Source organism: Sminthopsis crassicaudata, chromosome 4 (assembly GCF_048593235.1).
Source record: "Sminthopsis crassicaudata isolate SCR6 chromosome 4, ASM4859323v1, whole genome shotgun sequence".
Taxonomy (NCBI): domain Eukaryota; kingdom Metazoa; phylum Chordata; class Mammalia; order Dasyuromorphia; family Dasyuridae; genus Sminthopsis; species Sminthopsis crassicaudata.
Window position 1 is genome coordinate 328,596,251 of NC_133620.1, and position 12,152 is coordinate 328,608,402.

The window sequence follows — 12,152 nt, forward strand, 5'->3', positions numbered from 1 at the left end:
CTCTTTGTCATGGATGCCCATCAATTGGAGAATGGCTGAATAAATTGTGGTATATGAATATTATGGAATATTATTGTTCTGTAAGAGATGACCAGCAGGATGATTTCAGAAAGGCCTGGAGAGACTTATATGAACTGATGCTGAGTGAAATGAGCAAGGCCAGAAGATCATTATATACTTAACAATAATACTATATGATGAGCAATTCTGATGGACTTGGCCTTCTTCAACAATGAGATGAACCAAATCAGTTCCAATAGAGCAGTAATGAACTGAACCAGCTACACCCAGTGAAAGAACTCTAGGAGATGACTATGAACCACTACATAGAATTCCCAATCCCTCTATTTTTGTCTGCCTGCATTTTGGATTTCCTTCACAGGCTAATTGTACACTATTTCAAAGTCCGATTCTTTTTATACAGCAAAATAACTGTTTGGACATGTATGTGTGTGTGTGTGTATATATATATATTGTATTTCACTTATACTTTAACATATTTAACATGTATTGGTCAACCTGCCATCTGGGGAGGGAGTGGGGAGAGGGAGGGGAAAAGTTGGGACAAAAGGTTTTGCAATTGTCAATGCTGAAAAATTACCTATGCATATATCTTGCAAATAAAAAGCTATTTAAAAAAAAACTAGGGAGCCAAATTGTCTTTAGAGTCATTAAAAAGATCTAATAGCGCTATTGTGTAGATTTTTTCAGTTCCAGAAGTCTATTGGCTTAAAGTGTTTACAGAAGATTTGTTCTTTCAAAGTCTGCTGAATTAGTTACAGATGAGGATAATCTGACTTTGGGATTGTTAATTAAATTGTATTGACACTTTTAGGTGTAAAGCAATAATTGTTCTTTTTTCCTTTAAATTTTGAGATATTCCTGAGATATTCTCTTATCCAAACTGATTGTTACAAGCCAACCAAATCTTTGAATGCAGATTGGGGGCCTATGCTTCTGGATGTTTCTGTCATAAAGATCATGTGCTGCAGAGAATTTGACACATGCTGAATTAACTCCTGGAGCTATAGATCTCTGAGTTAATCACTTTTATCTGTTTTGAAAAGCAGTTATTGGCCTGTCACTAGGCACTGGATAATACTGAATAAATAAGATAGGGTTTTACCATGATCCTGTGCCCTGATTTGTTCATCATAAGCTGCCTCTTACAAGATGAGCAAGGCAGTTTCCATTGTTAAGAGGAATGTGAATATTTGAGATTACTTTTAACTAATCCTTTGAGTATTAGTAACTTTCACTGGCAAGATGGGTTTTTCCTGGGCTGAGAACTCAAATTATAGTTTCACTGTTTTCCATCCTATCCTAGTTCTATGATAAAACAATAGTGACTTTGGTATTGAGGAATGCCATTTTGACTGCTTGACAGATGTCTCCACCTGCTATTAGAGGAGTATATACAACTGGACTTTAGGGCTCTTTGCACAGCAATATTAGTTCAGTCATCTTTCCTAAAATATTAGTCGTGAAAAGTCCTCCTTATGGGTCAGCCTACAAACAACATCTCCTGAGATTATACATTCTAAAGGACTTTTGGTTTTGTAATTAAATTTTTTCATTATTTGTATGGGGTTTTTCCTTTAGTGTTACCTATGCTAGGTTCCTTTTTGTGATAAGAGTTACTTTAAGGTCATTTTAGTGTTGCAAGTTATCCTGTAGAATTTTTGGGACCTCACCACTAAGAGGTAGGATATGGTATGAATATATTTTCCCCTTTTCTTTTATATTGGCTGTGATGGTTTCCTTTAAGAATGCAAGAAGGATGTCCTCTAGACTTGGAGAGTCTAAAGGACTGGGAATGTAAAAGCTCTGTAGCATAATTTCCACTGCCTTTCAGGGTTTCTTTATGAACTGTCACTGTCATTTCTATTGTGAATGTGGATGTGAAATAATAGCATTTTGTCAACTAGGAATTGTATTCTTTTCCACTTTATTTTAAAGTTTTTATTATTGTATTTCAGGTCTGCCTATGTTGTGTTTTCCAGATATCTTCAAATCTTTATGCCTGAATTGGCTTCTGCTAAGCTGGCACTTGCATGTACTAGCATTCATATATTTGTAGACATTAATGCTTTCTTATGTAAGACCAGTAAAGTAACTGACAGGTTGGAGTTTAGAGTGAGTTCCTTCAATCTGAGCAAAAGGAAGGGAATGAGGGGAGTCTTTTTTTATCAGAATATATAAACAATGTCCCCTGACCATATTACATAATTAGAGATTAAATATCTAGAACAGAATTAGGAAGGAAGGCAGAAGAGACAGAGCAAGATCAGGTAAGAATATAAAAAAAATATCTACAGATGCCATCAGCAACTTCTGTAGGTTGTGTAAAGGTATGAGGGTGTGCAGAACAGCGGGGAGGAGGTGGATTAGTCAGGCTCAGTTACAGACACTGAGATCTTTTTCTTTGAATATAATCGTTTTCTTTTCCCACACTTCACAGTTATGTTAGCTAAGCCGTCCAGGGTGGGTAGTTGCTTGGAATAGCTAGAAGACTGAATAAGGCCTAAGTACATTTAAATAAAACAACCCCCGGGGGCCACTGAAATGTGAAGAGAATATAATATCCACCGTGAATGGGAGGTAAAACAAAACAAAACAAAATAAAACCGAAATGCCTTCCTGTCTTCTTTTTAAAGTCCTACTTAAAAAGCTAGGTACACAACGATAGTTCTGGGTGCGAGTGGCGTCACAGAGAAAGGAAAATTGTCATTGAAAGAAAAACACTGAAAATAAACTACCCCCTGAAAGAATCTACCACACTGTCTCTTGTTTGGCACAGGGAAAAGAGCCTTGGGAATGGTGACTCAGCGGAGGGAATTCTGAGCTTTTGTATAGATACCAGATTCAGGAGAAAATGATGAAAATTCCGTTTTGGCAACAATCCATGGGTGGGGGGAGGAAAAGTGGAGAGAGGACAAGGTGAAAAAAAGAAACGACTGGGAGAGAGAGGTCGAGAGGAAGTGACAGAAGGATCACTAATTAACTATTCAGAGGTTTCTGAATCAAGACTGCAAGTAGAAACGAATACATTGTCAGCAAGTGAATTGTGACACTCAAAGTTAATGCAGTAGGTACTTGTACAAACGTTCCTGTTTCTCAAGTTCCTTATCTTCATTTTCTCTTCCCTTTCGCCACCTTCCCTTTTTCTACACTGGAACTGTTTCTAAACGGGACAGAGGGAAAGGGAGAAAAGGACGCTGGATTGCAATCTTCTTCCAATAAAAGCCCTTGGCTGGTGTGATCGAGGATCGTGGAGAGTGCCACAGTCCTAGGAGGAAAAAGAAAGTGAGGGCGCTGGGGAGAAGTGAAAAGCTTGACCCCCAAACCAGCTGGGGCCAAGGCAAGGTTTAGCAGTGCGCTTGCCTCTTATCCCACCTGCTGCAATCCCTCCCTGCCCGGACTCTAAGGCTTCCAAGCCACTTCCTTCCTCTAGCCTCGGCACTTCATTCCAGCTCTCCTCTTCCAGGGAGCCTCAAGCACCACCACCACGGCTGCTCGGTCACTGCCACCACAGAAGCATCAGGTTCTCGGGTGGTGGCAGAGACGCCAGAGACTTGGAGCATCCTCCCCCTCCCCTTCTCTCCCCTCACTTCCCCTCCCTCCGCCTAACCCCCCCCCCCCCCCACCTCCTTGTCCTCCTAGGGCCGGCTCCTGCAGCTCTTTACTACTATTGGCGGGCATAAACTTAGTGGGGCGGGGCTAACCCAGGCCGGTATCACATGGAAAGCCTCAAAAGAGCTGAGTGTATTCCAGAGCTCATAAGAACCCCCGGCCAGTGTAGCAGCAGCCGTCACCTCCGCTAGCAGACTGTGCCTTTGAGAATTTTGGATTGCATTTTGCTCAATCGCTCTAAACAAAAAAACAAAAAAACCACTGGATCTTACATGCCTCTCCTTTCCCCACTTCCACTCTATGTCCCCATGCTCCTGAGCCAGCAACAGGTAAGGGCTACCGTATTTTCTTCCTCCCTTCCTCTTGCAGTATGTCTCTCCTGGGGGAGCAGCTCTGAGTAGTCAGTCCCCCTACTCTCTTTTTCTCAGCCCCTCTGCTTAAAGAGGTCCGTAACTGTCATTCCGGTGTGGTGCTCCCCCACGCGCCGGAATCCCATATCATGCCTGTAATGCCTGTAGTTTGTGTGTGCCCAGGAACATCCCCAGAGCTAAAAATACAGACATGCTTGGAACAGTTGAGTAATAAAAACAGATTTCTCTGCAGCATCTGTTTGTGCTCATAACTTCCACTGCACCAGCTGTAGAGAGATACCGAGTTGGGAGCAGGGGGTGAGGGTGTGTAAGGGTGTGTGTTTGTGTGTGTGTGTGTGTGTGTGTGTGTGTGTGTGTGTGTGTGCTCTGCAAAGAAGAGAAGGACTAGGGAATTGATCCCAAACCTTAGTTCTATGGTTCTCTGATGTTTTATTTATTTTCCTAGTAGTTTTTAGAGAAGTCTCTGAGCAGTTAGCTTTCCAAAATTGCTTTGGTAGTTGGGTAGGTAAGGGAAGTGGGGCGAATTTCAACCTGAAAAAAGTCCATTAAACTTTATTTTATCACAAGCTGCATTTCATTCTCCTATGCAATTGTAAATTATTCTTATTAATATTGATAATGCATTGTTTGGCTGCACTGTAGTATTAGGAAAGGGCATTGTGGTGGAATGACTGTTCTAAGGAAAGATTGCATCATAACAGTGGTTTATCATGACAACTGAAAAAGAGAGAGAGAAAGATAGGAAATAGCAATTTTTTTATGGTATCCATTTTCCTAGCGTGTTGTCCAGCTTTCCTCTGACTGCAAATTTACACAGATTTCCAGAAAACTCAATTTACCTGTTTGTAAATGATGAGATCAGCTGAGTGTTACATGAAAACCTTTTTTGCTTATGCAAAGGATGCAATTTTCTTTCATCTTTTATTAATTTTTTTCTTTCACATCTCTAATCAACAGGCTTTCAAGCTTCCTCTAGCTAAATATTGTGTTATGCATCTTACACTTTACCTTTATACTTGTTTGTTTTTCCATCTTAATTGCTAACATTTTATCGTCACAATCCCATGCGTATTCAATTTATTTTACAATCACATAGAAAAATTTATGCTTCAGAAAGGGAAGATATGTTATTCCAGAACTAGAGGTGCTTGTGTTAGGGGTGCAAGATGGTGAAAGGAGGGGATGCATTTTCTCTTGCTTCATTTTATTTCTCCATTTTACATTGGCTTTTCTTTCATTCTTTCTTCCTTTTTTGTTCCAAGTTGGTGCAAAAACGTCTATTCTGAACATTCATTAGGATGGGTTTTTGTTTTGAAAAAGCTCTAAGATTGTCTAGAATCACAGATCATATGTAAAGCTGAATAACAACTTTCAAGCAATAAGAGGACTGGCTGAAGTTCACTATACCTTTACTTGAGCAGATTATTTAATGTTTTAAATATTTTAAAAAGTAGATGTTTTAATGCTACCTGGGTATATCTGCTTCCTTACATGGGCTTGTGTTGGGTACATATACATCTCAGTATGTCAGAATTGTTCAGATAATTTTAGAATTGAGAAATGCCTCCCCAGAATTTCCTCCTTTCCTCCTCCTCCTCCTCCTCCTCCTCCTCCTCCTCCTCCTCCTCCTCCTCCTCCTCCTCCTCCTCCTCCTCCTCCTCCTCTTCCTCCTCCTCCTCCTCCTCCTCCTCCTCCTTGTCCTCCTCCTCCTTCTCTTTCTCCTCTTCCTCCTCTTCTTCTGTTTACAGAGCTATGAAGAGGTTGCCTTGCTAGCACTTGTGCTCACATAGCAACATGTGCCCCAGAGCATACTCGGTTGGTCTATATGGCGTCAGCTGGGGAATATCTGCTCTAAACGCTCATTAGCAGTTCTCCCTTACAACCCAGTAGACTTTCTCTTCTATAATTTAGAAATATTCTTCCATACTGCATTTCTGACTTTTTAGTTGAGAATCATTATCATGTGAGAAAAATCTCTGAAATATCTGTTTTGTTCTGATAAATTGATACACTCTAACCATCAATTCTTGCAGTGGGAGAATTATTTCAAAGTTCTTTTATTTGCCTCTTCTCCCCTCCCTTCACTCTGCACAGACTTCATATGTCTCATCTCCACATCTACCTAAAATTAAAATTCAGGAAGTTATTTTCCCTCTATACCTTATACTTAATTTTGCCTCAAGCCTATAAATAGATCTGTGTGAACAATACCACATGTAGTCTCTCAGTTTCCCACTGCATCTTTCTGGTTTGCTTGTCCATAGACTGGGATAAAATGGTGTGCTAATGCTAGGATCCCTCTTTGACAAGAAAGAATTTTTATTGCTTGAGTATTTATTAAATAAGGGTAATGATGCCACTGAGTTCTAGAGATCAAGAACATCAGGGGACTTTCAGTGTTCTCACCTCGCCTCACTTCACATCCCTTCCCTTCCTTTCCTCAGAAATGCACTTAAATTTGTGCCTGGTTATTCATAATCTAATGGCCATGTAGACATTAACCTTATCTCACGAAGCTTTTCATTAACTGCATGTTTCTTGCTAGATCTTATTTTGGGTGTTATGGTCCCTCCATAATACCCAGGCACAATGGTAGGCATCTCAGTCTCTACAGTGAAATATGAAGAAACTTACCATATTAAATTTTGATACATGTCCTAGAGTATCATTACATAATCAATCCCAAGAAGCCATCTTTATCTACATATATGATTGAAGTTTAGGAACATCTTCCTTAGGTGTCAAAAATAAAATTTTGTTTTGTTTTGTTTTTTGTTTCCAAGTATGAAATATATGAAGTTGTAACATTTCTAACAGATACTTTGTATATGGAACAAATTCTACCAGTAGAAATAGAACAGTGCAAGTTCTTTTCAAGGATCTAAATACAGAAAGCTATTCATAGGAAGCGGGTATTGTGTGCTTTGAGGAATTCAAACAAATGTCCTAGGGTTAAGCTTTCTTGAGAATCCCTTGTCTGAGTCACTGGATTTCCTATGGTTGGTTGGGGAAGGGAAGGAGAGGCTGTTTGGGGAAGGGTTAACCTGGAAATACCACAGGAGCAAGGAAAAAACTAAGGAGGCTATCTGGTCATGTTACATATTTCTTTTTCTCAAGTCCCGTATGTCTTTCTTGATGCACTTTTGAGCCAGCCACGTAACTTGGAAATTACTATGGAAAAACATTCATTCCCTTGCTGTAAAGGATTCTATACCCTCAGGAATGGGGGAATGTATTCTTTTGTCCAAAGCAAAAACTTCACCCAGAAGTAGACAAAATATAGAAGCAGGTGGAAGGCTAGTAGTATAAATGCAAATCTTTTTCATAAAGTAACTTGAAGCCTTACTCAAATTGGGCATCATTTAGGTGTCAAAAGCTGCCAGAAATGTAACACGCATCGGAATTTTCACAAATGACTAATCTCAGGAAATATGTGTTAGGGCACATTCTTGCATAATAATTTGGGAGAAGGAACAGGGGAGACAAAAAAGTATAATAAAACATGTATGTGCATATTTAGGAGAAAGATAACCTTGTCTTTGTTTTTAAAATGAGTGCAAATAAAATAGTAACAAATAAAAACTTGCTTGTAATGAATTGTAATCTAAACAGTTAAAGTAAAATAGTCGATATTAGGAGGTAGCATTGTGTGTAGGTTGAAGAATTAAAAAAAAAAATCTTGGTTCTTTCATAAGAAGATCTGTGCATTTTTGTTCATAGCAATTGATTTTGTTAGTGTTTTCAGGTTTGCAAAATTCCTTAATGTACTCTAACCTATGCACCAGACTGCCTTAAGCAGTACAGACTAATTTGACTATAAAAACAAACAAAATATAGACAATCTAGGACACCAAATCAAGTTAACATAGTTGTTCCAATAATTCTGAAAAGGAAAATATCTTAAACTATTAGATTTCAGGTAATTTATCAAAGAGAAATAGGTAACAAGGAGAAATAGGTAGTTGAGAGGAAATATTGAAGAAGGTTGCTTTTATCTAGGGGAGAATAACATTAAAAATAGAGCTGTTTGATTATAATATTAAATAAAGCTGAGTGGTTTCTCCATAGGAACAAATAGCAAACAAAAGCACTTTCAGAGAAAGAATCATTAATGATCTACCATGGCTAACTTTTTTTTTTTTTTTTTTCTGTGTGGGAGAACATCAAGTTGGAGCCACATGAAATGAATTCAGCTATTAGTTCATGATCCAGCATCAGTGTTGAACTCCAAGCTTTTTGTTACAAATGGCAGCTCCATCTCCTGAGAAACTCAAAACTACTATTGCTAGGCAACAGAATCATTCCTTATGCCCTAGAGAGCAATTGTCTTTCAGTCAGAATCAGTTGTACTATAGAACTCTTATCTGGTTTTCTACTGGATGGCTAGTTATTGAGCAAGCTAACTAGCCTAAACTGCTATTGAAAAATTGTAATCTTCTAAAATGAAATAGAGGCCTAGCCTACAAGTTGGATATATCTGTTCATCTTTGAAACATACTGACTTTGTGGCCTTGGATGAGTCACTTAACTTCTTAATGCCTATAGGCAGAAAAACTGTTGACCTGCATTGGTAGAGGGAGCTTCCTTACCTAAGAACCCTTTATACAAATGAAATCGCATCTTTAGCCCCTATCACAATCATGACTTTTGTTGGCTCATTTATACAAAATAAATTCTGGCTTTTTAAGTTCATCTATATGTTAATTAATCTTTGTTACTTCCATGTTGGATCCACGATTCCACTGTTATTCTAGGCAATGAAGCCTAGTGAGTGGATAGAGTACTGGCCTGAGAGTCTGGTTTTATTTTATGCTAAGAATACTTCCTGGTTGTGTCATCTTGTAAAAGTCACTTAATTTCAGTTTCCAAGGAAGATTCTATTAGCTATCTGATTATCAATCTTATAGAATTATTATAGGAATCAAATGTGATGATATAAGTAAAACAATTCATAATCCTTAAAGTGCTATGTAAACATTAACAATAACTACTACTATTATTTTGCACACATATGATGTTCCCCACATATCTTTTAGCTGTGAATTTTTAGCCACACAACAATCTCCCTAATTTGGCAAGTAGAATAAATTAGAATATTATACCCACAAGGAAAGTAGCAAAAAGGGTAAAATAAGGCACACAATGGTAAATTACTTATTCAAGCTCATTGATAGTGCCAGGAGTCCAAATGAATGCCCTTGTATTGGGTACATATACATCTCAGTATGTAATTAATCATTAATTCATGTTTACAATTTCAAATATTTAAATCTAATAAGGTATGAGAGAGATAGTCAGAGGAACCAAATATTAGTTGTAGGGGAGGGGAAAGAGATGATAGATCTGTATTACATCCTAAGGTAACTTAATTTTTTATGTTAAAATTTTTCAGGAACTATAGAAACAACATTTTCAACAGTAGCTACATTTAACAAGATTATGCATAATTCTTTATTTTCTAATACACAATCTCTCTTTTTTTTGCAGAGTGTTTTCTCTGGATGTTAGATAAATTACTACGGTAACATCTACATGCCAGTAGACCATCCTTGGTAGACCCAAGGCACCTGGAGACTCCCATCTCTACCTTTTTTTTGTGTGTGTGTTCTTCCTTAGCAATCAAAACTGTTTCTCCAAAGGATCCTGCAGAAACTCAGACTGTTTTCTAAAGCAGAATCCCTTCAGTCCACAGCAGAAGCAATGGGCAGTGTACGAACCAACCGCTATAGCATTGTCTCTTCAGAAGAAGATGGCATGAAATTGGCCACCATGGCGGTTGCAAATGGCTTTGGAAATGGGAAGAGTAAGGTCCATACTCGACAGCAGTGCCGAAGCCGTTTTGTCAAGAAAGATGGTCACTGCAATGTTCAGTTCATCAATGTGGGTGAGAAAGGACAGAGATATCTGGCAGACATCTTTACCACTTGTGTGGACATACGTTGGCGGTGGATGCTGGTCATCTTCTGTCTGGCTTTTGTTCTCTCATGGCTATTCTTTGGCTGTGTGTTTTGGTTGATAGCATTACTTCATGGAGATTTGGATGCACCTGATAACAATAAAGCATGTGTATCTCAGGTCAGCAGTTTTACTGCTGCCTTCCTTTTTTCCATTGAAACTCAGACAACAATAGGCTATGGCTTCAGGTGTGTCACTGATGAATGTCCCATTGCAGTTTTCATGGTAGTATTCCAGTCCATTGTGGGCTGCATCATTGATGCTTTTATCATTGGTGCAGTCATGGCTAAGATGGCAAAGCCAAAAAAGAGGAATGAGACTCTTGTCTTCAGCCACAATGCTGTAGTCGCCATGAGGGATGGAAAACTATGCTTAATGTGGCGTGTGGGAAACCTCCGTAAAAGCCACTTGGTGGAAGCTCATGTGAGAGCACAGCTCCTCAAATCAAGAATTACATCTGAAGGAGAATATATCCCACTTGATCAAATAGACATCAATGTGGGATTCGACAGTGGAATCGACCGTATATTTCTAGTCTCTCCAATTACAATAGTCCATGAAATAGATGAAGATAGTCCTTTGTATGATTTGAATAAACAGGACATGGACAATGCAGACTTTGAAATTGTTGTAATACTAGAAGGGATGGTAGAAGCTACTGCTATGACAACACAATGTCGTAGCTCTTATTTGGCAAATGAAATACTCTGGGGCCATCGCTATGAGCCTGTCCTCTTTGAGGAAAAGCATTACTACAAAGTGGACTATTCAAGATTTCACAAAACATATGAAGTGCCCAACACACCTCTTTGTAGTGCTAGAGACTTAGCAGAAAAGAAATACATCCTCTCGAATGCTAATTCCTTTTGCTATGAGAATGAGGTTGCACTCACTAGCAAAGAGGAAGAAGACAGTGAGAATGGTGTTCCTGAGAGCACAAGCACAGACACACCTCCTGATATAGACCATCACAACCAGGCTGGAGTGCCTCTGGAGCCTAGACCACTAAGGCGAGAATCAGAGATATGACTAACTGGCTTCTCTTTCAGGATGTGACTTTAAAACATAGTCTGTTGTTGGTCAAAGGCACATTAAGCTGAAACTTGGCCCAAACAGTTTGCAGATGACGGTACTGGTGAAGAGATATATCAAGGCAAGCAGCCGCAGGGGATGGAGGCTGGCATAAGGGTTTCAAAGGGAAGACTGCAGAGCTGGAACATTACTATAAAGCACTAACATGTCTACGCATGATCAGATGGCACATATATGTTGTAGAATAAATTATTATTTTTGAGATAAAACTTGAACTTGCAGGCAAGTATTGGTAGGGTTTGCAATTTTTCCAGAATACTTCTCTAGGGAACGAGAATGTTTTTAATGGCATAACAAAGGCAAGATTCTGCCTTAATTTTTTTGAGAAAAAAAAAAAGCTGCTGCTAACTACATGAACAAAAATTATATTTTGTTGTAGTGTAGTTTTTATTTTGTATAATTTAAGAATCAGTGTTGGAACTTTGGTGAAAGCTCATGATACTCTTCAAAGTGGCAAATACTTGGCTAGCAGATGCCAAACCAAGAGCCGGAACTTTTGAGGCCAGTAGTTTTTTCTCTAGAATGGATTTTTCTCTCCCTGGTTATATAAGGGGCATTATGTAATGCAAGCCAAATGGTAGCTTCCAAGGATCTCTTCTCCATGATTTTTAATGAGTTATCTCAAATTGTAAGTTAAACTACCTAAAAAAAATACCAAAGATAATGCATAATTTTGCACAGTTAAGCTTACTTTCAAAAGGAAAATTAAAAGTCAACAACAACTACAATAACAATAAAAAAAAAAACAAAACAAAACAAAAACAAAACAGGCTGCTTAGCAAAAACAAAACAGGAACTTCACATCTTGAGCTTCAGTAGACTGGAACTGCCCCATCACTTTGCACCTTATTCAGAAGACAGAGCATGAGACATAGAACCTAGGAAAGTGCAACTTGTCCCCACTTCATGCAACTCCGTTATTTTTAGAGGAGAAGGAAAAAGGAAGTAAAATTTCAAAAGATACACAGAGGGGAAAATTATACAAACCAACATCTGTTCTCTGCTTGCTAGGTAACATCAAGCAAGGCTGCTTCAGAAGGTCAAGTGGGTTGTTTTGGTTTATATTGGGGTTATTTTGCACATTCCGAAACTGCTTCTAAG

General features: G+C 38.7%; 1 protein-coding gene and 1 long non-coding RNA gene across 2 annotated transcripts; one reads left to right on the top strand and one right to left on the bottom strand.

Annotated features, from left to right (window-relative positions):
- Window positions 1–1,947: 1,947 nt before the first annotated feature.
- Window positions 1,948–4,072, bottom strand: LOC141538807 (uncharacterized). The gene is made up of 2 exons (XR_012481132.1): window positions 3,906–4,072; window positions 1,948–3,289 (listed from the first exon to the last, which is right to left on the bottom strand). It is a non-coding gene; the product is annotated as an uncharacterized LOC141538807 (long non-coding RNA).
- Window positions 3,773–11,821, top strand: KCNJ2 (potassium inwardly rectifying channel subfamily J member 2). Its single transcript, XM_074260629.1, has 2 exons — window positions 3,773–3,962; window positions 9,492–11,821. Exon 2 carries the CDS (start codon window positions 9,705–9,707, stop codon window positions 10,986–10,988), a length of 1,284 nt encoding a protein of 427 aa, XP_074116730.1. The 5' UTR covers window positions 3,773–3,962; window positions 9,492–9,704; the 3' UTR covers window positions 10,989–11,821.
- The last annotated feature ends 331 nt before the right edge of the window (window positions 11,822–12,152 follow it).